General features: G+C 39.5%; 1 protein-coding gene and 32 non-coding genes across 33 annotated transcripts; all 33 read right to left on the bottom strand.

Moving 5' to 3' along the window:
- Positions 1 to 200: 200 nt before the first annotated feature.
- On the bottom strand, positions 201 to 5,900 carry LOC122885854. The gene is made up of 4 exons (XM_044217557.1): positions 5,435 to 5,900; positions 4,516 to 4,911; positions 3,187 to 3,257; positions 201 to 1,494 (listed from the first exon to the last, which is right to left on the bottom strand). Exons 1-4 carry the CDS (start codon positions 5,625 to 5,627, stop codon positions 433 to 435), a joined length of 1,722 nt encoding a protein of 573 aa, XP_044073492.1. The 5' UTR covers positions 5,628 to 5,900; the 3' UTR covers positions 201 to 432.
- A 419-nt stretch (positions 5,901 to 6,319) lies between these two features.
- On the bottom strand, positions 6,320 to 6,393 carry trnat-agu. The gene has a single exon. It is a non-coding gene; the product is annotated as a tRNA-Thr (tRNA).
- A 355-nt stretch (positions 6,394 to 6,748) lies between these two features.
- On the bottom strand, positions 6,749 to 6,822 carry trnat-ugu. Its single transcript has one exon. It is a non-coding gene; the product is annotated as a tRNA-Thr (tRNA).
- A 4,210-nt stretch (positions 6,823 to 11,032) lies between these two features.
- Positions 11,033 to 11,106, bottom strand: trnat-ugu. Its single transcript has one exon. It is a non-coding gene; the product is annotated as a tRNA-Thr (tRNA).
- Positions 11,107 to 11,893: 787 nt separating this feature from the next.
- On the bottom strand, positions 11,894 to 11,967 carry trnat-ugu. Its single transcript has one exon. It is a non-coding gene; the product is annotated as a tRNA-Thr (tRNA).
- A 353-nt stretch (positions 11,968 to 12,320) lies between these two features.
- trnat-ugu lies at positions 12,321 to 12,394 on the bottom strand. Its single transcript has one exon. It is a non-coding gene; the product is annotated as a tRNA-Thr (tRNA).
- A 354-nt stretch (positions 12,395 to 12,748) lies between these two features.
- Positions 12,749 to 12,822, bottom strand: trnat-ugu. Its single transcript has one exon. It is a non-coding gene; the product is annotated as a tRNA-Thr (tRNA).
- Positions 12,823 to 13,176: 354 nt separating this feature from the next.
- On the bottom strand, positions 13,177 to 13,250 carry trnat-agu. Its single transcript has one exon. It is a non-coding gene; the product is annotated as a tRNA-Thr (tRNA).
- Positions 13,251 to 13,609: 359 nt separating this feature from the next.
- On the bottom strand, positions 13,610 to 13,683 carry trnat-agu. Its single transcript has one exon. It is a non-coding gene; the product is annotated as a tRNA-Thr (tRNA).
- A 360-nt stretch (positions 13,684 to 14,043) lies between these two features.
- On the bottom strand, positions 14,044 to 14,117 carry trnat-ugu. Its single transcript has one exon. It is a non-coding gene; the product is annotated as a tRNA-Thr (tRNA).
- Positions 14,118 to 14,470: 353 nt separating this feature from the next.
- On the bottom strand, positions 14,471 to 14,544 carry trnat-agu. The gene has a single exon. It is a non-coding gene; the product is annotated as a tRNA-Thr (tRNA).
- A 360-nt stretch (positions 14,545 to 14,904) lies between these two features.
- trnat-agu lies at positions 14,905 to 14,978 on the bottom strand. Its single transcript has one exon. It is a non-coding gene; the product is annotated as a tRNA-Thr (tRNA).
- Positions 14,979 to 15,613: 635 nt separating this feature from the next.
- trnat-ugu lies at positions 15,614 to 15,687 on the bottom strand. The gene has a single exon. It is a non-coding gene; the product is annotated as a tRNA-Thr (tRNA).
- A 354-nt stretch (positions 15,688 to 16,041) lies between these two features.
- Positions 16,042 to 16,115, bottom strand: trnat-agu. The gene has a single exon. It is a non-coding gene; the product is annotated as a tRNA-Thr (tRNA).
- Positions 16,116 to 16,469: 354 nt separating this feature from the next.
- trnat-agu lies at positions 16,470 to 16,543 on the bottom strand. The gene has a single exon. It is a non-coding gene; the product is annotated as a tRNA-Thr (tRNA).
- A 360-nt stretch (positions 16,544 to 16,903) lies between these two features.
- trnat-agu lies at positions 16,904 to 16,977 on the bottom strand. The gene has a single exon. It is a non-coding gene; the product is annotated as a tRNA-Thr (tRNA).
- Positions 16,978 to 17,336: 359 nt separating this feature from the next.
- Positions 17,337 to 17,410, bottom strand: trnat-ugu. Its single transcript has one exon. It is a non-coding gene; the product is annotated as a tRNA-Thr (tRNA).
- A 353-nt stretch (positions 17,411 to 17,763) lies between these two features.
- On the bottom strand, positions 17,764 to 17,837 carry trnat-agu. The gene has a single exon. It is a non-coding gene; the product is annotated as a tRNA-Thr (tRNA).
- A 359-nt stretch (positions 17,838 to 18,196) lies between these two features.
- trnat-agu lies at positions 18,197 to 18,270 on the bottom strand. Its single transcript has one exon. It is a non-coding gene; the product is annotated as a tRNA-Thr (tRNA).
- A 359-nt stretch (positions 18,271 to 18,629) lies between these two features.
- trnat-ugu lies at positions 18,630 to 18,703 on the bottom strand. Its single transcript has one exon. It is a non-coding gene; the product is annotated as a tRNA-Thr (tRNA).
- A 787-nt stretch (positions 18,704 to 19,490) lies between these two features.
- Positions 19,491 to 19,564, bottom strand: trnat-ugu. The gene has a single exon. It is a non-coding gene; the product is annotated as a tRNA-Thr (tRNA).
- A 354-nt stretch (positions 19,565 to 19,918) lies between these two features.
- On the bottom strand, positions 19,919 to 19,992 carry trnat-ugu. The gene has a single exon. It is a non-coding gene; the product is annotated as a tRNA-Thr (tRNA).
- Positions 19,993 to 20,351: 359 nt separating this feature from the next.
- On the bottom strand, positions 20,352 to 20,425 carry trnat-ugu. The gene has a single exon. It is a non-coding gene; the product is annotated as a tRNA-Thr (tRNA).
- Positions 20,426 to 20,779: 354 nt separating this feature from the next.
- On the bottom strand, positions 20,780 to 20,853 carry trnat-agu. The gene has a single exon. It is a non-coding gene; the product is annotated as a tRNA-Thr (tRNA).
- A 360-nt stretch (positions 20,854 to 21,213) lies between these two features.
- trnat-ugu lies at positions 21,214 to 21,287 on the bottom strand. Its single transcript has one exon. It is a non-coding gene; the product is annotated as a tRNA-Thr (tRNA).
- Positions 21,288 to 21,640: 353 nt separating this feature from the next.
- trnat-ugu lies at positions 21,641 to 21,714 on the bottom strand. The gene has a single exon. It is a non-coding gene; the product is annotated as a tRNA-Thr (tRNA).
- A 353-nt stretch (positions 21,715 to 22,067) lies between these two features.
- On the bottom strand, positions 22,068 to 22,141 carry trnat-agu. The gene has a single exon. It is a non-coding gene; the product is annotated as a tRNA-Thr (tRNA).
- Positions 22,142 to 22,501: 360 nt separating this feature from the next.
- trnat-ugu lies at positions 22,502 to 22,575 on the bottom strand. The gene has a single exon. It is a non-coding gene; the product is annotated as a tRNA-Thr (tRNA).
- Positions 22,576 to 22,929: 354 nt separating this feature from the next.
- trnat-agu lies at positions 22,930 to 23,003 on the bottom strand. The gene has a single exon. It is a non-coding gene; the product is annotated as a tRNA-Thr (tRNA).
- Positions 23,004 to 23,362: 359 nt separating this feature from the next.
- On the bottom strand, positions 23,363 to 23,436 carry trnat-ugu. The gene has a single exon. It is a non-coding gene; the product is annotated as a tRNA-Thr (tRNA).
- Positions 23,437 to 24,223: 787 nt separating this feature from the next.
- Positions 24,224 to 24,297, bottom strand: trnat-ugu. The gene has a single exon. It is a non-coding gene; the product is annotated as a tRNA-Thr (tRNA).
- A 354-nt stretch (positions 24,298 to 24,651) lies between these two features.
- trnat-agu lies at positions 24,652 to 24,725 on the bottom strand. The gene has a single exon. It is a non-coding gene; the product is annotated as a tRNA-Thr (tRNA).
- A 751-nt stretch (positions 24,726 to 25,476) lies between these two features.
- trnat-ugu lies at positions 25,477 to 25,550 on the bottom strand. Its single transcript has one exon. It is a non-coding gene; the product is annotated as a tRNA-Thr (tRNA).
- Between the last annotated feature and the right edge of the window lie 1,527 nt (positions 25,551 to 27,077).

Genomic DNA, 27,077 nt, shown 5'->3' with positions numbered 1-27,077 from the left:
ATTTCAGATGATATCAGGCCAACAGAAGAGTTTAAAAGTGGGACGTTTTAGTCTGAACTTGTTAAACTACGTCAGAGACGACTGCAGGGTTCGAACGCTGTCTTCTCTGACTGACGGGGAAATGTTTGCAACACTGCTCTGCTGAGTTTGCTTGACTCCGGTTTTTACTGATGTTCTTGGTAGAAAGAAGTCAAACGTGCTGCTGTAGAAATATAGTTCAACTTTATTATAAAATATACAGTGCAAGTAATCCACGCTCTCACACACACGTGTAACCAGAACACACACGCGAAGAACTGAATTAAGAATAAATACAGCGAGGAAACACTGCTCTGGCTTCTGTCATGTGAAAATGTTACTGCTGATATTTTGTTATACGGGACGTCAATGAAATAATCACAACAATGAACTCTTAGAACAAGACTGACTCTTTTAACACTTTTTACTCAAAGCCTGGCGCGTGTTCTCTCTCCTCTTCCTCCTCATCTCGTCCATCCACCGCTCCAGCGGCTCGCCGGCGGTCCGGGGACAGTACACGCGGCCGTAATACTGGCTGTGGCCCGTCTCTTTGTTGCGGGGCTCGTGGCACTGACTGCATTTATTTTTGTCTACTGTCCGATTGTACGCCCTCCGGGCGGCTGGAGGGGGGGGGAGGGTTCCAGCAGGAGCAGCCGGTTTTGCCGCAGGGATTTGTGGGGCCAAAAACACAAATGGGCCAATGGCAGGGGTGGGGTTGAGGAGAACAGGCACAGGGGCAGAGGCAGGTGGAGGCGCCTGCTTAGGGAACAACTTCCTCTGAGCTGGCAGCCTCGGGCGGACAGACGGCGGCGCATGGGGGGGCGGCGGAGCTGCAGACTTCCTCTTGACCGCTGCCTGCCCCGCTGTACTCTGAGGCGAGCGGCACTGATGCTGGGGGCCAGGCTGCGGGGGTGCAGCAGGGGGCCGGACCTGCACGGGAGCAACAGGAATAGAGGCGGGTAAGTTGCCCCCTCGCAGCAAAGTACTACAGTCCTGCCTCTTCAGTCGCCTGTAGCGCCACTGAATAAGCGTCGTCTGACTGACAGGAAACAGCCGCAGAGTGGTGCTCTGCATCACTGAGCCGTTACCCAGGACCAGCTGCATGATTTTACTGTAGTCCCTGAGGATCAGAGTCCATCTCGTCAGGGTGTAACTGCCCTGTTTCTGGGGGCTCTTATGAATGTTACAGAGTTTGACGAAGATGGAGTCTACCAGACGACAGCAGTCTGGCCGCTGGGCGGGGGATCCTGTCGATGCTAAGACACAGTTCTCCACATCTGCAGGCTTCTTTTGGGGACACCCAAAGCCTCCAGTTGTCGGGCGCACCTGCTGCTTGTCGTGGGGCAGGAGGTTCTGCCACAGGGCGATGATGGTGCTGGCCTGCTGGCTGCTAAGGGTCTGGCCAGTTTCAGCCCTCAGTCCCACCAAGTACTCTGCCAGGCGGTCCACTCGGTCCATCCCGGGGACATCCACAGTCTGGTAAATATAAGAACACGATGGAAATCAAACCCACAATATCACAAGCACGGAGATAACACATCTGGCACAGCACAGGTTAGTTAGCAGTTAGTCCCTTCAATCAGAGACAGTAACAGGATGTAAAGGAGGAGAAGGGCCGGATTAAAGCAGGACTGCGCTCTGCATCCCGGCTGCATTTGGCTGAAAGACTTGCTGAACACGTTTCTGGAGGCTCTTACTCGTCTCTAGCGCCCCCCTGAGGGTGAGAGCTCAAAGTGCGGCGGGTGGGAAGGATCACTTTACTCTTCCTCATTTCACTTGGTTTCACCTGGTGCTTCCCTACAGCTGGCTCTACTATTTTACTGCAATTTCAATTTATTCCTAACGTTCAGATTTGCACATGAACATATTGAAGAACAGAATATATGTAGATGATTTAATACGGCTGCATTGTGTCAAGTCTTCCCTTTCAGACCCGCCACGCTGCTCTGGCATTACCTGTCCACGGCTGCGTTCGACCTCATCTTTCTAATCTCTCTCTTTATTTTGCCTCTCAGTTCTCACCGGCTCAGATTTCTTCTCATCCAGGCACGTTTGGTCTCTTTTTGTTTGAACACAATTATTTCCACAGAATATCGTCTCTGATGTGACAACAGTTCGTCTCCATTATCACAAGAATTAAAAAACCCGTCCCAGCCGCTTTCCTCAGAGCACTTCCTCTGCGCTCTGTCACAGCCCGGATATAAAGATGGCCGACGAGATGAAGCCTAAATATCCGGGTACGGGAGCAGCCATCTTGTGCTGGTGACGAGTGGCTTCACTTTGGGGAGCGGTCATGTCGTCCATCTTTCCGTACAGTCGGAGTGTTTAGTCCACAACGGTCTTCAGTTAGCGGGGAGCTGCTGTGGTTCCCAGGCTCCATAATAAAAGTTTTTAATGTTTCTAATGTAGAACTGTGTTCGTATGCGGTCGCATGAAAGAAGCTCAAAATGAAACCACGCTGTCCTTCACAGGCATCCACTTCCTAATGTTTCTACTAGTTTGTCAGAGCTTCTGGGAAGAAACTCAGCTTTAAGAATATATTTTCATAACAGCAATGACATTTTTCCTCCTACAGCCATTAAACGTATTTACACTCTGAATACACACATATACACGTGCGTGTGTGTGTACATACACTGTACAAACTACATGTGTCTGGTAGATGAGTGTGTGCACCCTGAACATGGGAGCTACAGCAGGAAGGACGCAGTGATGTGGTGCCCCGAGCCCAGGACAGCGTCCGTCCAGTTCTGAAGCAGGTCTTCCCGCCTGGTCCTCCAGCAGAACTCTTTCCTGATGAGGCTTCGTGCCGGAGAAACTCTCAAACTGTTTGACTGGAGACATTTTCTACGACGACGTTCTTCAGCGGCTCTGTGAGGAAGATGAAGGACTTCTTTACCTTCGCCTGTAGAAGCCAGTCAGACACGAGCAACTGAAGAAGGATCTTCAGCACAGAAGCAAACGGACGGACGCGGTGGAGGCGAGTCTCGTGTTATTGGAGATGGCTTTGATCACCAGCCTCCCAGTTCGAACAGACGGTCGGGCCCCGGCTGTTACCCGGCTCCGCTCAGAACAGACGGCCTCCGTACCTTGATGTTAGTGTACGTACGTGCGCGCACGTGAAGTGCAAAACCTACCGCCGCTCAGCTCGTGTCAGCAGCAGCTCACCTGTTGGGGATCTGTAGCCGTCTCCTCACACACCTGAGGTCTGTCCCGCCCACCGGCCTTCTTTCTCTCGTCTGACACACACACACAGATACACACACACACACACCGACACACACACACACACACACACCGCACACACAGATACACACACACACACCGCACACACACACGCGCACACACGCACAGACACACACACACACAGACACACACACACACACAGACACGCACACACACACGCACAGACACACACGCACAGACACACACACACACAGACACACACACACACACACACACAGACACACACACACACACACAGACACACACACACACACACACACACACACACACACACACACACACACACACACACACACACACACACACACACACACAGACACACACACACACACACGCACACACACACACACACACACACACACACACACACACACACACACACACACACACACACACACACACACACACACACACACAGACACACACACACACACACACAGACACACACACACACACAGACACACACACACAGACACACACACACACACACACAGGAAGAAGAGAGGTTGAGGACATTAAAGCAAAACAAAGGAAATCTTGTCACAGAGTGAAACACAAACGACGCAGAGAAGAAATGTTGGGGCTTTAAACGGACTTTAAGCAGAGCAGTAAGGGGGACGGAGGGTCTGGACCAGGACCAGGACCCTGTCACAGTTCTGCATCTGTTCATCAGCTACTTAACTAATATGTCCTCACTGCGAGGCCTGCAGCCAAACGCCCCCCTCAGGCCTCCACTGATAAGGGGCCGCCTGTAAAACTGGTCACACCTCGAACGAGCTCATTCGTGACTCTTTCTATTATGAAGCCGATTCTCATCGGACTGAATCTGCGCCATCTTTGGCTCCGGTATCCGGTTCGAACAAAACTATTTTTCTTTTAAAAATCAGCTTTGAGAAAGTTGCAGAGCGAGGAAATATTTGCGCTGAGAACAAACACAACGCAGACGCAGCTATCTGCCGACATCTTTAAAGAGCTTCACTTCCTGCTGCTCAGTAATATTCACAGCAAAGACAGATCCTGCTAAACCAGCTGAAACCAGCTGAAACTGGTGCCAAACACACCGCAGACGCTCCGCTGTGGCGTCGGTGTGTCACAATATAAACCAGATGTTACAAAACACTTGGATCTAAAGCTACTTCCGCCTGCGGTGAGTCCAGAACCAGGAGCGTGGTCTCGCTGTAAGTGAGCTGGCCTCTAGAGGTGTGGTGGTTAGACTGAATCTGAATCTTCCCGACGCCTCTGGCTACAGACCTGCTCTGCTGCTCAGGAAGCCGGGCTTCACGTGTTCCAGCAGCGAGTGCAGGTGATGAATCTCGTCTTCGTACTCTGCTAACGTTGTCTCAAACAGCTCCAGGATCTCCTCTACGGCCTCGGCAAGTCGCTGCTTCACTAACGCTCTCAGACTCGTGGCTGGCTCCGGTCTTCCAGAGTCCTCCTCAGTTTGGCTCTGCTGCAGCTGCGGGGGCTGAGCCTCCTCTTCATCTTCTTCACTCTTCACAGAGACAGGAGGGAACGGGAACCGCTCTCCCTCCGAACTGATCAAGGGTTGCTCCTCTTCCTCTTTAATGTGCAGGGGGGCCTTTGGGTCCTGCTGGTTCAGACTGCCCTCCTGCTGAACCTCTTCAACGACGATCATCTGCTGGATCACTGGAGGAGAACAGAATACAGACAAACGTACGGCAGGTTTATGGAAAGCAGGGACTGGTTCAGTTCAGCATCTCGACCTCCATTCACACCTGGACTGGAGACCATCAAGAGCATGACGCCATTTTATCTCTGCACATTACGAACCAAGTCCCAAGGCCAGAAACAAAAGACCTGATTCTGATTCTAAACCAACAGCGAAGCCTGTTTTCTTTGACTTCGGCAATGAAAACACCTTTTGGAGCTTATATATATATATATACACACACACACACACACACACACACGTGTGTGTATGTGTGTGTGTGTGTGTGTGTGTATAGGAGATGTATAGTATCTATATGTAGTTTTCTGAAAACTGCTGTTTTGTTTCGAATATTACAAATAATCGAGAAAAACCTTTAAAAGTTTGCTTCAACCCATTAAACAACAGCAGAAGTCCTTATAGACAGTGTGTCCCACCCGGTCCCGGACCCAGGTCCCGGTCCCCGGTCCCGGACCCCGTGTGAGAATAAACGGTACCGACCTCCTCTGTGTAAAACAACCTGGCAGTTGAAAACAGCGTCCAGGACTTTGCGCTGTCGCTGGAGCTCCTCCTGGGACCGACAGACCCGGAGGTCGGACTCCGCCACGGCGCCCTCCAGCAGCCCACACACGTCCTCCGCAGCCGCAGCCTGTCGCTGCCGAGCCCGCGACCTCAGCACCGGGGCCGCGGCCATCTTCACACCGACACGGCGGCTTCAAGGAGTCTTCTTCAGCTCAGCTGCTATCAAACTGTTTCCAGCGTTCATGCTAAGCTGCTAACGCCCGCTTCATCGCGTTCATCCGGACACACCGTAGACTGTGCGATACATGCAAGTACATGCTTCATTCGTGTTTACAGTGTTATCTTCCTCTAGCTTCACAGCGAAACTCCCAAAACACACACACGTGTGTATCCTTAAACAAGCCGAAAACTAACTCACTTCCGGTAGGTTCTTCTTCGTTAGTGTTAGTTGACGGTTTACAAACCAGCATAGAGGTGCACTACCGCCACCGTCTGCTTAGGAGGCAAATATATAAATGACAAAACTAAGAGTTTCACATGAACGTTGAAATGAAATCCAATCAACTTGTTAATGTCTTTCATTCCTTTTTCAGTGAAATCAAAGACAATGAAAGCAAAATCGCATTAAAGAACAAAAGACTCACTTTTCAACTCTACAATAGCATGTGGTAGTGGAGTCCAGTATATATCTTTCAAGCCTACATGGGAAAACAAACCTAATTTCATTGCGCTGTAGAAATGCTAAACAACCCATAGACACATTCTTACTCGGTTGAGTTTTTCTTGAACCTGCATATGCTGCACAGGAGGTTATGCTAATAGTTATCCTCAGAAAGTGGCGTAATGCTGTTATAATTTCTAAGTAGGTACCGCTGGGATTTGAACCCAGGATCTCCTGTTTACTAGACAGGCACTTTGACCAACTAAGCCACGGTACCATTTTACTTAAATTTTAAAGAGTTTCACATGAACGTTTTAATGAAATCCAAACAACTTGTTAATGTCTTTCATTCCTTTTTCATTGAAATCAAAGACAATGAAAGCAAAATCGCATTAAAGAAAAACAGACTCACTTTTCAACTCTACGATAGCATGTGGTAGTGGAGTCCAGTATATATCTGTCAAGCCTACATGGGAAAACAAACCTCTTTTCATTGCGCTGTAGAAATGCTAAACAACCCATCGACACATTCTTACTCGGTTGAGTTTTTCTTGAATCTGCATATACTGCACGGGAGGTTATGCTAATAGTTATCCTCAGAAAGTGGCGTAATGCTGTTATAAAGTCTATGTAGGTACCGCTGGGATTTGAACCCAGGATCTCCTGTTTACAAGACAGGCACTTTGACCAACTAAGCCACGGTACCATGTCTCATATTCTAAAGAGTTTAACATGAACGTTGAAATGAAATCCACGTAATCTTTATCATTGTTAAATGGATTTAACCAGAAGTCACTTTATTGAAAGATTTGAACTCATGTTTATGTAACTCTAGATTTAACCTCTATTCTTTCTAGTTTTAATCTATAGACCAAAACGATTAATCTAAATAATTTTAAAACGTATGAAATGTTTTATGTTAATCCATATTCTTAGTTTAATCTAATAAAATTTCAATAAGGAAAACCACATTATTCTACTGAGATTACTACTTAACATATTCTTAAGTGTTCATGGAATGATTTAAGCAGGTAATGCTTATAACCTCAAAATCATAATTTACTCTTTTTTGATTTAAACCCGATACCTTTACTCGAGATATTTATGTTTTACAGTCGAATAATATATGAGATTTAATATAATCTTTATGCTTTAAGAATTATAACACTGCATTAAACAAGATACTTTAATCGCTTATAATAAGATCAATTTCAATTAATCTTGTTATGAATATTTTCAGCCAATTAAAAACACTTTTTTTTTAAGATTTAAACCTGACATTTATAGGAGTTTTTTCTCAACTCATAGAGTATGGGTATTTTTTAATTAAAAAGCTTGTATCTTTTCATTGATTCCTGATTTAACGGATTCTTTCAATATGATATTATCTGTGTTATTTTAACTTAGAATTTAACAACTTTAATTCTATCATAAGTTTATCATTCCATGTAAATTAAAGACTTTAACCATAACGTGAGTTATTTAATCATTTTAATGTATATGATCTGTTGAATTAACAGAATGTAAACCATTAATAATTTAATCTAAACATCTTATTAACGATGATTTTAAGTCATAATTGTAAAATCAGTATTTAAGTCTTTAAATTCTATAGAAACTAATTTTACCGTCTTTTTACCAGAGATTTGACACTTACTCACTTTATTTTCTAAGTTTAAGTTATAATTTAATGAACCATAACTTTTCTTTTTTTATTAACAAAACAGAATAATCTTCTTTAACAGATTCCACTTCAAACTCATGAGTTAAATGTCATTATTTAAGCCATGAAAGTAATTTATCATTACATTAAAGCAACCCTTTTAACTAAGATTTTATAATTTAACCATTATACTTGAGTTTAATTTTTAAGTAATGGTAAGTATTTATATTACTTCTTGAAATCAAAGCTTTAAAGTAATCGTTAACAAATCACACTTTACTTCGATGTTGAGATCTTTATGTAAGATATGGACTATAAATTTTTCATCGTGTAAATATATAAAAACTTTTCACTAACACGATATTCCTTAACTCCTTAACATGATAGGGAAGTAATCATATCTTAATGTTAAATTTTAATTTTATGTATGAATGCTATTAAACCAGAATTCTATTTACTTAATAATTTGCATGAGTCATTATTTTAATCCGATGAAATTAAACTGTATAATTTAATAGAACGATTTTCACGTCATCTTAAAAATTTACTCTAAGTGTTATTTCTTAAAACAAGCTATGTTAATTTAATAATGAATGATAAATTTTTCATAATTCGAAACATAAATTATCAAAACATATTAATTCACTATTTATAACGAACTTAAGTTTATTTTTTATTAATAACTGAGAAATGATTACTAAACCAATTTTAATCTATTTTACCTTAAAAATATTTAATGTTACTAAAAAATTACTTTATATTATATTAATAATAAGTTTTTCTTATGAAAGCTTAATATTTAAATCAGAGTTTTTAATTAGTTAGTCTAATTAATCAAAATCTTTATATTTATTTAATCAACATATAAACGACTTTAACAAAAATTTTAATCAACATTCGTAGTTTTTTTAGGAAGACATTCTAGAGATTCATAAATAAGCATGTAAACCTAACAACCTAGATACGATATAACTTCTATCTTGAAGCATGATTAAGATCCAAATGTCGATCTTACTGAAGTCATATGCGATGACTCATACACTATCAAGCTTACTAATGCTTCATACATTCTGTAATCTTAATATACTGAGATAAGCATATCTTAAATCACCATGTACAATTAATCATGTATATTTTTCTAATACTATCAGTTAACAGACAGCATACACTTACGTTCTTAACTTTAAGCATGAGTATGATCATGATTGATCCATTTATCAATTCAACAGATGAATAAATCGTACAAAACTAATAGTCATTTTAGACTGATACTATCTAACACATGAACTCATACTACATTTAGTTCGATTAACTATAATACATGCGTAGATCATCTAATTATGTTATTTACAGACTTCATTTAGTAATCTTACCTAAGCGTATCTGATCTAATAAATCATACTTAAAGCTAACTATGCATTAACATAACTTACAATAAGCTCATATTAACTTTATCTAATTGACACATTAGATTGTAATAAACATTAACGATCATACTTATTCATGGTAGATTCTGCACTGACTTGACTTTCGACGTATGACAACTAACTAAGTAGACTTAGTATCCAGATTTTACACTAAACAATGCTAAGCTACTCATACATTACTACATTCATATTAAGCTACAGTTTACGTAAATGAACTGATACCTTTAACATTCAGAGATATGTCTACTCAACGACTGCATATATCTGTATATTAACAATAACTTTGAAAACTGTTTCATTCTAGTCACGTATAGTACTAATGAATTACTAATCTTATGAACGATTACAAGCAGTTAACTAAAACAACTTATACGTAGTATAATAAGAACATTAACTCTGAATGAATCTATATACTAAATCTAGATAATTATTATCTTAGACATAATCGATGAACTAACTGTAACATGTACAATGTACATGCTTAGAATATTCATGATCTATAGACATCATTACGATTGACAGCATGTAATGACTATACTAGATCAGTAATCTACTGATCATACAGACTCCTGTAAAGTAACTGCATACCGATAGTCTAATCAGTATGCATTAATCTTAAGTCTAATCTATACTGATGACGTACTCGTTAATCCGTTACACTTCAGTAGATATGAAATTAAGATCAATTAATATTTCTTAATAGAACTGTAACAACAGACTATTCTAAGAGATATACAACAGATATACGAATCTAACCATTATCTAATTCTAATCTATACAGATGTTAATCGATATCGTTAATCATGATGTATATTCAATGACACTTAACTCAAGTGATGACAATCTAACTCAACTTTAAGTTCATGACTGAAATTAATCATGAAAACTAGACACTTAGCAACACTTACAAGACTCATAATACGTCATTTAATGACTATATGCAAGTTAATACTAATTGAGAATTATCAATACTAATCTACAGATCTGATGATTTAGTACTCATATTAACTATCATTAATTAATAAAGCTCATACTAAGTATGACAGTATAAGTCATCTATCTAAACTAGCTTGACAATTAGTAAGATGAATGACACTTGTAATCTAACATGCAATCACAAAACACTCACTCTGTACAGATGATACATGACAAGATGTATCAAATAAGCTTAAGATACATACTTCTCGTTAATTTATCTGATGAACTACTAGTATGAAGTTCATAGTCAAATCATGAGTACTCTTACTTGATACATAATGAATCTTAGACTGGAATCATTCTACTACGTAACATAATGAATATAGTAATATCTAACACTTAGACTAAAGCACTATATTCATACGATACACGTTCATTAGACATGTATTCTTCTGATAACGTGACATCTTAACCATTAAACTGCAATCATGAAGTATGATTCTAGTATAATCATGATCACTACTCTACAATCTGTATGTAGGTATGTAATGTACTATTGAACTGAGATCACTGAATGATCCTATAGGTATTACTGACTCATAGCTTCATCAACTATGTACACATGGTAACGTATATACAGTAGTCATGCAATCCATATCCATTTAATTAGCATTGTATGATCAACTGCTATGACTCTTAGAATAATCACTATAAGTTACATACTCATGCATCATGCAGTACACTACATGGGAAAACAAACCTCATTTCATTGCGCTGTAGAAATGCTAAACAACCCATCGACACATTCTTACTCGGTTGAGTTTTTCTTGAATCTGCATATACTGCACGGGAGGTTATGCTAATAGTTATCCTCAGAAAGTGGCGTAATGCTGTTATAAAGTCTATGTAGGTACCGCTGGGATTAGAACCCAGGATCTCCTGTTTACAAGACAGGTACTTTGACCAACTAAGCCACGGTACCATGTCTCATATTCTAAAGAGTTTAACATGAACGTTGAAATGAAATCCAATCAACTTGTTAATGTCTTTCATTCCTTTTTCGGTGAAATCAAAGGCAATGAAAGCAAAATCGCATTAAACAACAACAGACTCACTTTTCAACTCTACGATAGCATGTGGTAGTGGAGTCCAGTATATATCTTTCAAGCCTACATGGGAAAACAAACCTCTTTTCATTGCGCTGTAGAAATGCTAAACAACCCATCGACACATTCTTACTCGGTTGAGTTTTTCTTGAACCTGCATATACTGCACAGGAGGTTATGCTCATTTTTATCCTCAGAAAGATGTGTAAAGCTGTTATAATTTCTAAGTAGGTACCGCTGGGATTTGAACCCAGGATCTCCTGTTTACTAGACAGGCACTTTGACCAACTAAGCCACTGTACCATTTCTTAAATTTTAAAGAGTTTCACATGAACGTTTTAATGAAATCCAATGAACTTGTTAATGTCTGCCATTCCTTTTTCAGTGAAATCAAAGACAATGAAAGCAAAATCGCATTAAAGAAAAACAGACTCACTTTTCAACTCTACGATAGCATGTGGTAGTGGTAGTGGAGACCAGTATATATCTGTCAAGCCTACATGGGAAAACAAAACTCTTTTCATTGCGCTGTAGAAATGCTAAACAAACCATAGACACATTCTTACTCGGTTGAGTTTTTCTTGAATCTGCATATACTGCACGGGAGGTTATGCTCATTTTAAATCTTCAGGAAGATGTGTAATGGTGTTATAATTTCTAAGTAGGTACCGCTGGGATTTGAACCCAGGATCTCCTGTTTACAAGACAGGCACTTTGACCAACTAAGCCACGGTACCATGTCTCATATTTCAAAGAGTTTAACATGAACGTTGAAATGAAATCCAATCAACTTGTTAATGTCTTTCATTCCTTTTTCGGTGAAATCAAAGGCAATGAAAGCAAAATCGCATTAAACAACAACAGACTAACTTTTCAACTCTACGATAGCATGTGGTAGTGGAGTCCAGTATATATCTGTCAAGCCTACATGGGAAAACAAACCTCATTTCATTGCGCTGTAGAAATGCTAAACAACCCATCGACACATTCTTACTCGGTTGAGTTTTTCTTGAATCTGCATATACTGCACGGGAGGTTATGCTAATAGTTATCCTCAGAAAGTGGCGTAATGCTGTTATAAAGTCTATGTAGGTACCGCTGGGATTAGAACCCAGGATCTCCTGTTTACAAGACAGGTACTTTGACCAACTAAGCCACGGTACCATGTCTCATATTCTAAAGAGTTTAACATGAACGTTGAAATGAAATCCAATCAACTTGTTAATGTCTTTCATTCCTTTTTCAGTGAAATCAAAGACAATGAAAGCAAAATCGCATTAAAGAAAAACAGACTCACTTTTCAACTCTACGATAGCATGTGGTAGTGGAGTCCAGTATATATCTTTCAAGCCTACATGGGAAAACAATCTTCTTTTCATTGCGCTGTAGAAATGCTAAACAACCCATCGACACATTCTTACTCGGTTGAGTTTTTCTTGAACCTGCATATACTGCACGGGAGGTTATGCTCATTTTTAATCCTCAAGAAGATGTGTAAAGCTGTTATAACTTCTAAGTAGGTACCGCTGGGATTTGAACCCAGGATCTCCTGTTTACAAGACAGGTACTTTGACCAACTAAGCCACGGTACCATTTTACATAAATTAAAGAGTTTTGTATGAACGTTTTAATGAAATCCAATGAACTTGTCAACATCTGCCATTCCTTTTTCATTGAAATCAAAGACAATGAAAGCAAAATCGCATTAAAGAAAAACAGACTCACCTTTCACCTCTACGATAGCATGTGGTAGTGGAGTCCAGTATATATCTTTCAAGCCTACATGGGAAAACAAACTTCTTTTCATTGCGCTGTAGAAATGCTAAACAACCCATCGACACATTCTTACTCGGTTGAGTTTTTCTTGAACCTGCATATACTGCACGGGAGGTTATGCTCATTTTTAATCCTCAAGAAGATGTGTAAAGCTGTTATAACTTCTAAGTAGGTACCGCTGGGATTTGAACCCAGGATCTCCTGTTTACTAGACAGGCACTTTGACCAACTAAGCCACGGTACCATTTCACATAAATTAAAGAGTTTTGTATGAACGTTTTAATGAAATCCAATGAACTTGTCAACATCTGCCATTCCTTTTCAGTGAAATCAAAGACAATGAAATCAAAATCGCATTAAAGAAAAACAGACTCACCTTTCAACTCTACGATAGCATGTGGTAGTGGTAGTGGAGTCCAGTATATATCTGTCAAGCCTACATGGGAAAACAAACCTCTTTTCATTGCGCTGTAGAAATGCTAAACAACCCATCGACACATTCTTACTCGGTTGAGTTTTTCTTGAACCTGCATATACTGCACGGGAGGTTATGCTCATTTTTAATCCTCAAGAAGATGTGTAAAGCTGTTATAACTTCTAAGTAGGTACCGCTGGGATTTGAACCCAGGATCTCCTGTTTACTAGACAGGCACTTTGACCAACTAAGCCACGGTACCATTTCACATAAATTAAAGAGTTTTGTATGAACGTTTTAATGAAATCCAATGAACTTGTCAACATCTGCCATTCCTTTTTCAGTGAAATCAAAGACAATGAAATCAAAATCGCATTAAAGAAAAACAGACTCACCTTTCAACTCTCACGATAGCATGTGGTAGTGGTAGTGGAGTCCAGTATATATCTGTCAAGCCTACATGGGAAAACAAAGCTCATTTCATTGCGCTGTAGAAATGCTAAACAACCCATCGACACATTCTTACTCGGTTGAGTTTTTCTTGAACCTGCATATACTGTACGGGAGGTTATGCTAATAGTTATCCTCAGAAAGTGGCGTAATGCTGTTATAAAGTCTATGTAGGTACCGCTGGGATTTGAACCCAGGATCTCCTGTTTACAAGACAGGTACTTTGACCAACTAAGCCACGGTACCATGTCTCATATTCTAAAGAGTTTAACATGAACGTTGAAATGAAATCCAATCAACTTGTTAATGTCTTTCATTCCTTTTTCAGTGAAATCAAAGACAATGAAAGCAAAATCGCATTAAAGAAAAACAGACTCACTTTTCAACTCTACGATAGCATGTGGTAGTGGAGTCCAGTATATATCTTTCAAGCCTACATGGGAAAACAAACTTCTTTTCATTGCGCTCTAGAAATGCTAAACAACCCATCGACACATTCTTACTCGGTTGAGTTTTTCTTGAACCTGCATATACTGCACGGAGGTTATGCTCATTTTTAATCCTCAAGAAGATGTGTAAAGCTGTTATAATTTCTAAGTAGGTACCGCTGGGATTTGAACCCAGGATCTCCTGTTTACTAGACAGGCACTTTGACCAACTAAGCCACGGTACCATTTCACATAAATTAAAGAGTTTTGTATGAACGTTTTAATGAAATCCAATGAACTTGTCAACATCTGCCATTCCTTTTTCAGTGAAATCAAAGACAATGAAATCAAAATCGCATTAAAGAAAAACAGACTCACCTTTCAACTCTCACGATAGCATGTGGTAGTGGTAGTGGAGTCCAGTATATATCTGTCAAGCCTACATGGGAAAACAAACCTCTTTTCATTGCGCTGTAGAAATGCTAAACAACCCATCGACACATTCTTACTCGGTTGAGTTTTTCTTGAACCTGCATATACTGCACAGGAGGTTATGCTAATAGTTATCCTCAGAAAGTGGCGTAATGCTGTTATAATTTCTAAGTAGGTACCGCTGGGATTTGAACCCAGGATCTCCTGTTTACTAGACAGGCACTTTGACCAACTAAGCCACGGTACCACGTCTTGTATTTTAAAGAGTTTCACATGAACGTTTTAATGAAATCCAAACAACTTGTTAATGTCTTTCATTCCTTTTTCATTGAAATCAAAGACAATGAAAGCAAAATCGCATTAAAGAAAAACAGACTCACTTTTCAACTCTACGATAGCATCTTGTAGTGGTAGTGGAGACCAGTATATATCTGTCAAGCCTACATGGGAAAACAAAACTCTTTTCATTGCGCTGTAGAAATGCTAAACAAACCATAGACACATTCTTACTCGGTTGAGTTTTTCTTGAATCTGCATATACTGCACGGGAGGTTATGCTCATTTTTAATCTTCAGGAAGATGCATAATGGTGTTATGATTTCTAAGTAGGTACCGCTGGGATTTGAACCCAGGATCTCCTGTTTAAACAACAACAGACTAACTTTTCAACTCTACGATAGCATGTGGTAGTGGAGTCCAGTATATATCTGTCAAGCCTACATGGGAAAACAAACCTCATTTCATTGCGCTGTAGAAATGCTAAACAACCCATCGACACATTCTTACTCGGTTGAGTTTTTCTTGAATCTGCATATACTGCACGGGAGGTTATGCTAATAGTTATCCTCAGAAAGTGGCGTAATGCTGTTATAAAGTCTATGTAGGTACCGCTGGGATTAGAACCCAGGATCTCCTGTTTACAAGACAGGTACTTTGACCAACTAAGCCACGGTACCATGTCTCATATTCTAAAGAGTTTAACATGAACGTTGAAATGAAATCCAATCAACTTGTTAATGTCTTTCATTCCTTTTTCAGTGAAATCAAAGACAATGAAAGCAAAATCGCATTAAAGAAAAACAGACTCACTTTTCAACTCTACGATAGCATGTGGTAGTGGAGTCCAGTATATATCTTTCAAGCCTACATGGGAAAACAATCTTCTTTTCATTGCGCTGTAGAAATGCTAAACAACCCATCGACACATTCTTACTCGGTTGAGTTTTTCTTGAACCTGCATATACTGCACGGGAGGTTATGCTCATTTTTAATCCTCAAGAAGATGTGTAAAGCTGTTATAATTTCTAAGTAGGTACCGCTGGGATTTGAACCCAGGATCTCCTGTTTACTAGACAGGCACTTTGACCAACTAAGCCACGGTACCATTTCACATAAATTAAAGAGTTTTGTATGAACGTTTTAATGAAATCCAATGAACTTGTCAACATCTGCCATTCCTTTTTCAGTGAAATCAAAGACAATGAAATCAAAATCGCATTAAAGAAAAACAGACTCACCTTTCACCTCTACGATAGCATGTGGTAGTGGAGTCCAGTATATATCTTTCAAGCCTACATGGGAAAACAAACTTCTTTTCATTGCGCTGTAGAAATGCTAAACAACCCATCGACACATTCTTACTCGGTTGAGTTTTTCTTGAACCTGCATATACTGCACGGGAGGTTATGCTCATTTTTAATCCTCAAGAAGATGTGTAAAGCTGTTATAACTTCTAAGTAGGTACCGCTGGGATTTGAACCCAGGATCTCCTGTTTACTAGACAGGCACTTTGACCAACTAAGCCACGGTACCATTTCACATAAATTAAAGAGTTTTGTATGAACGTTTTAATGAAATCCAATGAACTTGTCAACATCTGCCATTCCTTTTTCAGTGAAATCAAAGACAATGAAATCAAAATCGCATTAAAGAAAAACAGACTCACCTTTCAACTCTACGATAGCATGTGGTAGTGGTAGTGGAGTCCAGTATATATCTGTCAAGCCTACATGGGAAAACAAACCTCTTTTCATTGCGCTGTAGAAATGCTAAACAACCCATCGACACATTCTTACTCGGTTGAGTTTTTCTTGAACCTGCATATACTGCACGGGAGGTTATGCTCATTTTTAATCCTCAAGAAGATGTGTAAAGCTGTTATAACTTCTAAGTAGGTACCGCTGGGATTTGAACCCAGGATCTCCTGTTTACTAGACAGGCACTTTGACCAACTAAGCCACGGTACCATTTCACATAAATTAAAGAGTTTTGTATGAACGTTTTAATGAAATCCAATGAACTTGTCAACATCTGCCATTCCTTTTTCAGTGAAATCAAAGACAATGAAATCAAAATCGCATTAAAGAAAAACAGACTCACCTTTCAACTCTACGATAGCATGTGGTAGTGGTAGTGGAGTCCAGTATATATCTGTCAAGCCTACATGGGAAAACAAAGCTCATTTCATTGCGCTGTAGAAATGCTAAACAACCCATCGACACATTCTTACTCGGTTGAGTTTTTCTTGAACCTGCATATACTGTACGGGAGGTTATGCTAATAGTTATCCTCAGAAAGTGGCGTAATGCTGTTATAAAGTCTATGTAGGTACCGCTGGGATTTGAACCCAGGATCTCCTGTTTACAAGACAGGTACTTTGACCAACTAAGCCACGGTACCATGTCTCATATTCTAAAGAGTTTAACATGAACGTTGAAATGAAATCCAATCAACTTGTTAATGTCTTTCATTCCTTTTCAGTGAAATCAAAGACAATGAAAGCAAAATCGCATTAAAGAAAAACAGACTCACTTTTCAACTCTACGATAGCATGTGGTAGTGGAGTCCAGTATATATCTTTCAAGCCTACATGGGAAAACAAACTTCTTTTCATTGCGCTCTAGAAATGCTAAACAACCCATCGACACATTCTTACTCGGTTGAGTTTTTCTTGAACCTGCATATACTGCACGGGAGGTTATGCTCATTTTTAATCCTCAAGAAGATGTGTAAAGCTGTTATAATTTCTAAGTAGGTACCGCTGGGATTTGAACCCAGGATCTCCTGTTTACTAGACAGGCACTTTGACCAACTAAGCCACGGTACCATTTCACATAAATTAAAGAGTTTTGTATGAACGTTTTAATGAAATCCAATGAACTTGTCAACATCTGCCATTCCTTTTTCAGTGAAATCAAAGACAATGAAATCAAAATCGCATTAAAGAAAAACAGACTCACCTTTCAACTCTACGATAGCATGTGGTAGTGGTAGTGGAGTCCAGTATATATCTGTCAAGCCTACATGGGAAAACAAACCTCTTTTCATTGCGCTGTAGAAATGCTAAACAACCCATCGACACATTCTTACTCGGTTGAGTTTTTCTTGAACCTGCATATACTGCACAGGAGGTTATGCTAATAGTTATCCTCAGAAAGTGGCGTAATGCTGTTATAATTTCTAAGTAGGTACCGCTGGGATTTGAACCCAGGATCTCCTGTTTACTAGACAGGCACTTTGACCAACTAAGCCACGGTACCACGTCTTGTATTTTAAAGAGTTTCACATGAACGTTTTAATGAAATCCAAACAACTTGTTAATGTCTTTCATTCCTTTTCATTGAAATCAAAGACAATGAAAGCAAAATCGCATTAAAGAAAAACAGACTCACTTTTCAACTCTACGATAGCATCTTGTAGTGGTAGTGGAGACCAGTATATATCTGTCAAGCCTACATGGGAAAACAAAACTCTTTTCATTGCGCTGTAGAAATGCTAAACAAACCATAGACACATTCTTACTCGGTTGAGTTTTTCTTGAATCTGCATATACTGCACGGGAGGTTATGCTCATTTTTAATCTTCAGGAAGATGCATAATGGTGTTATGATTTCTAAGTAGGTACCGCTGGGATTTGAACCCAGGATCTCCTGTTTACAAGACAGGCACTTTGACCAACTAAGCCACGGTACCATGTCTCATATTTCAAAGAGTTTAACATGAACGTTGAAATGAAATCCAATCAACTTGTTAATGTCTTTCATTCCTTTTTCGGTGAAATCAAAGGCAATGAAAGCAAAATCGCATTAAACAACAACAGACTAACTTTTCAACTCTACGATAGCATGTGGTAGTGGAGTCCAGTATATATCTGTCAAGCCTACATGGGAAAACAAACCTCATTTCATTGCGCTGTAGAAATGCTAAACAAGCCATAGACACATTCTTACTCGGTTGAGTTTTTCTTGAACCTGCATATACTGCACAGGAGGTTATGCTCATTTTTAATCCTCAAGAAGATGTGTAAAGCTGTTATAACTTCTAAGTAGGTACCGCTGGGATTTGAACCCAGGATCTCCTGTTTACTAGACAGGCACTTTGACCAACTAAGCCACGCTACCACGTCTTGTATTTTAAAGAGTTTCACATGAACGTTGAAATGAAATCCAATCAACTTGTTAATGTCTTTCATTCCTTTTTCAGTGAAATCAAAGACAATGAAAGCAAAATCGCATTAAAGAACAACAGACTCACTTTTCAACTCTACGATAGCATGTGGTAGTGGTAGTGGAGTCCAGTATATATCTGTCAAGCCTACATGGGAAAACAAACCTCTTTTCATTGCGCTGTAGAAATGCTAAACAACCCATCGACACATTCTTACTCGGTTGAGTTTTTCTTGAACCTGCATATACTGCACGGGAGGTTATGCTAATAGTTATCCTCAGAAAGTGGCGTAATGCTGTTATAAAGTCTATGTAGGTACCGCTGGGATTTGAACCCAGGATCTCCTGTTTACAAGACAGGTACTTTGACCAACTAAGCCACGGTACCATGTCTCATATTCTAAAGAGTTTAACATGAACGTTGAAATGAAATCCAATCAACTTGTTAATGTCTTTCATTCCTTTTTCAGTGAAATCAAAGACAATGAAAGCAAAATCGCATTAAAGAAAAACAGACTCACTTTTCAACTCTACGATAGCATGTGGTAGTGGAGTCCAGTATATATCTGTCAAGCCTACATGGGAAAACAAACCTCTTTTCATTGCGCTGTAGAAATGCTAAACAACCCATCGACACATTCTTACTCGGTTGAGTTTTTCTTGAACCTGCATATACTGCAACGGAGGTTATGCTCATTTTTAATCCTCAAGAAGATGTGTAAAGCTGTTATAATTTCTAAGTAGGTACCGCTGGGATTTTAACCCAGGATCTCCTGTTTACAAGACAGGTACTTTGACCAACTAAGCCACTGTACCATTTCACATAAATTAAAGAGTTTTGTATGAACGTTTTAATGAAATCCAATGAACTTGTCAACATCTGCCATTCCTTTTTCAGTGAAATCAAAGACAATGAAATCAAAATCGCATTAAAGATAAACAGACTCACCTTTCAACTCTACGATAGCATGTGGTAGTGGTAGTGGAGTCCAGTATATATCTGTCAAGCCTACATGGGAAAACAAAGCTCATTTCATTGCGCTGTAGAAATGCTAAACAACCCATCGACACATTCTTACTCGGTTGAGTTTTTCTTGAATCTGCATATACTGTACGGGAGGTTATGCTAATAGTTATCCTCAGAAAGTGGCGTAATGCTGTTATAAAGTCTATGTAGGTACCACTGGGATTTGAACCCAGGATCTCCTGTTTACAAGACAGGCACTTTGACCAACTAAGCCACGGTACCATGTCTCATATTTCAAAGAGTTTAACATGAACGTTGAAATGAAATCCAATCAACTTGTTAATGTCTTTCATTCCTTTTTCGGTGAAATCAAAGGCAATGAAAGCAAAATCGCATTAAACAACAACAGACTCACTTTTCAACTCTACGATAGCATGTGGTAGTGGAGTCCAGTATATATCTTTCAAGCCTACATGGGAAAACAAACCTAATTTCATTGCGCTGTAGAAATGCTAAACAACCCATCGACACATTCTTACTCGGTTGAGTTTTTCTTGAACCTGCATATACTGCACAGGAGGTTATGCTCATTTTTAATCCTCAAGAAGATGTGTAAAGCTGTTATAACTTCTAAGTAGGTACCGCTGGGATTTGAACCCAGGATCTCCTGTTTACTAGACAGGCACTTTGACCAACTAAGCCACGGTACCACGTCTCGTATTTTAAAGAGTTTCACATGAACGTTGAAATGAAATCCAATCAACTTGTTAATGTCTTTCATTCCTTTTTCAGTGAAATCAAAGACAATGAAAGCAAAATCGCATTAAAGAACAACAGACTCACTTTTCAACTCTACGATAGCATGTGGTAGTGGTAGTGGAGTCCAGTATATATCTGTCAAGCCTACATGGGAAAACAAACCTCATTTCATTGCGCTGTAGAAATGCTAAACAACCCATCGACACATTCTTACTCGGTTGAGTTTTTCTTGAACCTGCATATACTGCAACGGAGGTTATGCTCATTTTTAATCCTCAAGAAGATGTGTAAAGCTGTTATAATTTCTAAGTAGGTACCGCTGGGATTTTAACCCAGGACCTCCTGTTTACAAGACAGGTACTTTGACCAACTAAGCCACGGTACCATTTCACATAAATTAAAGAGTTTTGTATGAACGTTTTAATGAAATCCAATGAACTTGTCAAGATCTGCCATTCCTTTTTCAGTGAAATCAAAGACAATGAAATCAAAATCGCATTAAAGAAAAACAGACTCACCTTTCACCTCTACGATAGCATGTGGTAGTGGAGTCCAGTATATATCTGTCAAGCCTACATGGGAAAACAAACCTCATTTCATTGCGCTGTAGAAATGCTAAACAACCCATCGACACATTCTTACTCGGTTGAGTTTTTCTTGAATCTGCATATACTGCACGGGAGGTTATGCTAATAGTTATCCTCAGAAAGTGGCGTAATGCTGTTATAAAGTCTATGTAGGTACCGCTGGGATTTGAACCCAGGATCTCCTGTTTACAAGACAGGTACTTTGACCAACTAAGCCACGGTACCATGTCTCATATTCTAAAGAGTTTAACATGAACGTTGAAATGAAATCCAATCAACTTGTTAATGTCTTTCATTCCTTTTTCAGTGAAATCAAAGACAATGAAAGCAAAATCGCATTAAAGAAAAACAGACTCACTTTTCAACTCTACGATAGCATGTGGTAGTGGAGTCCAGTATATATCTTTCAAGCCTACATGGGAAAACAAACTTCTTTTCATTGCGCTGTAGAAATGCTAAACAACCCATCGACACATTCTTACTCGGTTGAGTTTTTCTTGAACCTGCATATATTGCACGGGAGGTTATGCTAATAGTTATCCTCAGAAAGTGGCGTAATGCTGTTATAATTTCTAAGTAGGTACCGCTGGGATTTGAACCCAGGATCTCCTGTTTACTAGACAGGCACTTTGACCAACTAAGCCACGGTACCACGTCTTGTATTTTAAAGAGTTTCACATGAACGTTTTAATGAAATCCAAACAACTTGTTAATGTCTTTCATTCCTTTTTCATTGAAATCAAAGACAATGAAAGCAAAATCGCATTAAAGAAAAACAGACTCACTTTTCAACTCTACGATAGCATCTTGTAGTGGTAGTGGAGACCAGTATATATCTGTCAAGCCTACATGGGAAAACAAAACTCTTTTCATTGCGCTGTAGAAATGCTAAACAAACCATAGACACATTCTTACTCGGTTGAGTTTTTCTTGAATCTGCATATACTGCACGGGATGTTATGCTCATTTTTAATCTTCAGGAAGATGCGTAATGGTGTTATAATTTCTAAGTAGGTACCGCTGGGATTTGAACCCAGGATCTCCTGTTTACAAGACAGGCACTTTGACCAACTAAGCCACGGTACCATGTCTCATATTTCAAAGAGTTTAACATGAACGTTGAAATGAAATCCAATCAACTTGTTAATGTCTTTCATTCCTTTTTCGGTGAAATCAAAGGCAATGAAAGCAAAATCGCATTAAACAACAACAGACTCACTTTTCAACTCTACGATAGCATGTGGTAGTGGAGTCCAGTATATATCTGTCAAGCCTACATGGGAAAACAAACCTCTTTTCATTGCGCTGTAGAAATGCTAAACAACCCATAGACACATTCTTACTCGGTTGAGTTTTTCTTGAACCTGCATATGCTGCACAGGAGGTTATGCTCATTTTTAATCCTCAAGAAGATGTGTAAAGCTGTTATAACTTCTAAGTAGGTACCGCTGGGATTTGAACCCAGGATCTCCTGTTTACTAGACAGGCACTTTGACCAACTAAGCCACGGTACCACGTCTTGTATTTTAAAGAGTTTCACATGAATGTTGAAATCAAATCCAATCAACTTGTTAATGTCTTTCATTCCTTTTTCAGTGAAATCAAAGACAATGAAAGCAAAATCGCATTAAAGAACAACAGACTCACTTTTCAACTCTACGATAGCATGTGGTAGTGGTAGTGGAGTCCAGTATATATCTGTCAAGCCTACATGGGAAAACAAACCTCATTTCATTGCGCTGTAGAAATGCTAAACAACCCATCGACACATTCTTACTCGGTTGAGTTTTTCTTGAATCTGCATATACTGCACGGGAGGTTATGCTAATAGTTATCCTCAGAAAGTGGCGTAATGCTGTTATAAAGTCTATGTAGGTACCGCTGGGATTTGAACCCAGGATCTCCTGTTTACAAGACAGGTACTTTGACCAACTAAGCCACGGTACCATGTCTCATATTCTAAAGAGTTTAACATGAACGTTGAAATGAAATCCAATCAACTTGTTAATGTCTTTCATTCCTTTTTCAGTGAAATCAAAGACAATGAAAGCAAAATCGCATTAAAGAAAAACAGACTCACTTTTCAACTCTACGATAGCATGTGGTAGTGGAGTCCAGTATATATCTTTCAAGCCTACATGGGAAAACAAACTTCTTTTCATTGCGCTCTAGAAATGCTAAACAACCCATCGACACATTCTTACTCGGTTGAGTTTTTCTTGAACCTGCATATATTGCACGGGAGGTTATGCTAATAGTTATCCTCAGAAAGTGGCGTAATGCTGTTATAATTTCTAAGTAGGTACCGCTGGGATTTGAACCCAGGATCTCCTGTTTACTAGATAGGCACTTTGACCAACTAAGCCACGGTACCACGTCTTGTATTTTAAAGAGTTTCACATGAACGTTTTAATGAAATCCAAACAACTTGTTAATGTCTTTCATTCCTTTTTCATTGAAATCAAAGACAATGAAAGCAAAATCGCATTAAAGAAAAACAGACTCACTTTTCAACTCTACGATAGCATCTTGTAGTGGTAGTGGAGACCAGTATATATCTGTCAAGCCTACATGGGAAAACAAAACTCTTTTCATTGCGCTGTAGAAATGCTAAACAAACCATAGACACATTCTTACTCGGTTGAGTTTTTCTTGAATCTGCATATACTGCACGGGAGGTTATGCTCATTTTTAATCTTCAGGAAGATGCGTAATGGTGTTATAATTTCTAAGTAGGTACCGCTGGGATTTGAACCCAGGATCTCCTGTTTACAAGACAGGCACTTTGACCAACTAAGCCACGGTACCATGTCTCATATTTCAAAGAGTTTAACATGAACGTTGAAATGAAATCCAATCAACTTGTTAATGTTTTTCATTCCTTTTTCGGTGAAATCAAAGGCAATGAAAGCAAAATCGCATTAAACAACAACAGACTCACTTTTCAACTCTACGATAGCATGTGGTAGTGGAGTCCAGTACATATCTGTCAAGCCTACATGGGAAAACAAACCTCTTTTCATTGCGCTGTAGAAATGCTAAACAACCCATAGACACATTCTTACTCGGTTGAGTTTTTCTTGAACCTGCATATACTGCACAGGAGGTTATGCTCATTTTTAATCCTCAAGAAGATGTGTAAAGCTGTTATAACTTCTAAGTAGGTACCGCTGGGATTTGAACCCAGGATCTCCTGTTTACTAGACAGGCACTTTGACCAACTAAGCCACGGTACCACGTCTTGTATTTTAAAGAGTTTCACATGAACGTTGAAATGAAATCCAATCAACTTGTTAATGTCTTTCATTCCTTTTTCAGTGAAATCAAAGACAATGAAAGCAAAATCGCATTAAAGAACAACAGACTCACTTTTCAACTCTACGATAGCATGTGGTAGTGGTAGTGGAGTCCAGTATATATCTGTCAAGCCTACATGGGAAAACAAACCTCTTTTCATTGCGCTGTAGAAATGCTAAACAACCCATCGACACATTCTTACTCGGTTGAGTTTTTCTTGAACCTGCATATACTGCACGGGAGGTTATGCTCATTTTTAATCCTCAAGAAGATGTGTAAAGCTGTTATAATTTCTAAGTAGGTACCGCTGGGATTTGAACCCAGGATCTCCTGTTTACTAGACAGGCACTTTGACCAACTAAGCCACTGTACCATTTCACATAAATTAAAGAGTTTTGTATGAACGTTTTAATGAAATCCAATGAACTTGTCAACATCTGCCATTCCTTTTTCAGTGAAATCAAAGACAATGAAATCAAAATCGCATTAAAGAAAAACAGACTAACTTTTCATTTCTACGATAGCATGTGGTAGCAGAAAATTCAACAACTTTGAGGCCTCTGGAGGCACCAGAGGAATAAAGTGGTGGTTGATCGGTTGAGTTTTTCTTGAATCTGCATATACTGCAGGTGAAGTTATGCTCATTTTTAATCCTCAGGAAGATGCATAATGCTGTTATAAAGTCTAAGTAGGTACCGCTGGGATTTGAACCCTGGATCTCCTGTTTACAAGACAGGTACTTTGACCAACTAAGCCATGGTACCATGTCTTAGATTCTAAAGCCTTTACATGAACGTTGAAATGAATTCCAATCAACTTGTTAACGTCTTTCATTCCTTTTTCAGTGAAATCAAAGACAATGAAAGCAAAATCGCATTAAATAACAACAGACTCACTTTTCAACTCTACGATAGCATGTGGTAGTAGAAAAGCCAAGAACTTTGAGGCCTCTGGCGCCACCATAATAAAGGGTCAGAGGAATAAAGGGTCAGTTGCTCTGTTGAGATTTTCTTGATTCTGCATATACGGCAGGTGAAGTTATGTTCATTTTTAATCCTCAGGATGATGCGTAATGCTATTAACAATTTTAAGTAGGTACCGCTGAGATTCAAACCCAGGATCTCCTGTTTACTAGAAAGGTACTTTGACCAACTAAGCCACGGCATCCCCTCTGCATGATAGCATGTGGTAGTAGAAAAGTCAACAACTTTGAGTCCTCTGGAGACACAAGAGGAATAAGGGGTAAGCCTTGGTAGTCTAGTGAGGTTTAGAGACAAAGTGGCTCTACTCCTGTAAGGTCCTGTTTGACAAGCAGGACAAATAAGTTCAAATGGTCCTCGTTCTTCAGAGGAAGTACAGCTCATCGTCCCTGGGTGGGCTTGAACCACCCACCAAAGCCACGGCACCCTCTCTCATACTTTTCTTCAAAGAGTTTCATATCAGCGTTTTAAGTTTAAGTTGAGGCTCCCGTGGAACCATTAAATTTTAAAGGAGCTGCTGGGATTTGAACATAGGATCGCCTGTTTACAAGGCAGGCGCTTTGACCAACTAAGCCACGGTACCATGTCTCATGTTTTAAAGAGTTTAACATGAACGTTTTAATGAAATCCAATCAACTTGTTAACGTCTTTCATTCCTTTTTCAGTGAAATCAAAGACAATGAAAGCAAAATCGCATTAAAGAAAAACAGACTCACTTTTCAACTCTACGATAGCATGTGGTAGTGGTAGTGGAGTCCAGTATATATCTGTCAAGCCTACTCAGTTAACAGCCAAGCATGCTCTACCAATGTATGTACAAGCCTCTGTGTAATCATTCAATACTTCCTGTTTACTTGTCTTCCAATCTTGGTTCCACGCCAGTTTCTCTTGATTACTAGACTAACTAATGGGGGGGGGGGGTTACTATTCAGAAGTAAAGTATTTGAGTTTTTGTTGCAGTACCTGTGATTGGTGCCAGAGGGTGGTGGTGGTCTGATCTCCCCCCAGTTTAAAGGACAGTGTGTCTCTGGTTTATCTGTGAACTCTTAGCAATATTTAGTGTCCTGCAGCTGTTCCCTCTGTTGACACCTGAGCCGACCAGCTGAGACTGTTGCAAAACCCCCGAAACACAGAGACAGAAATGGATCAGCAGAGTAAATCAGGCACCAGCACCACCTCTCTGCTGACACTCATCTTCATACATGACTTTATTATGTCTGTTTTATTTTATTAGTTTATTTATAGGGGACAGTACCCATTAATCAACACTGACATTTAACAACATCAGTGTAAAAGATGTTGGGGGGGGTA

The sequence above is a fragment of the Siniperca chuatsi genome, linkage group LG12, assembly GCF_020085105.1.
Source record: "Siniperca chuatsi isolate FFG_IHB_CAS linkage group LG12, ASM2008510v1, whole genome shotgun sequence".
NCBI lineage: Eukaryota > Metazoa > Chordata > Actinopteri > Centrarchiformes > Sinipercidae > Siniperca > Siniperca chuatsi.
Note: the sequence above shows the minus strand (reverse complement) of the source record. Positions and strands in the feature narration are given on the sequence as shown.

What these genes read in the sequence shown, in the direction of transcription:
- LOC122885854 (XM_044217557.1), bottom strand. Translation starts at nt 5,627, where the DNA reads ATGGCCGCGGCCCCGGTGCTGAGGTCGCGGGCTCGGCAGCGACAGGCT. An exon ending in CTTCCTGAGCAGCAGAGCAG is followed by an intron (nt 3,258 to 4,515) that starts GTCTGTAGCCAG and finishes TGTGTGTGTCAG; the next exon opens with ACGAGAGAAAGAAGGCCGGT. An exon ending in CGGCTACAGATCCCCAACAG is followed by an intron (nt 1,495 to 3,186) that starts GTGAGCTGCTGC and finishes TATATTTACCAG; the next exon opens with ACTGTGGATGTCCCCGGGAT.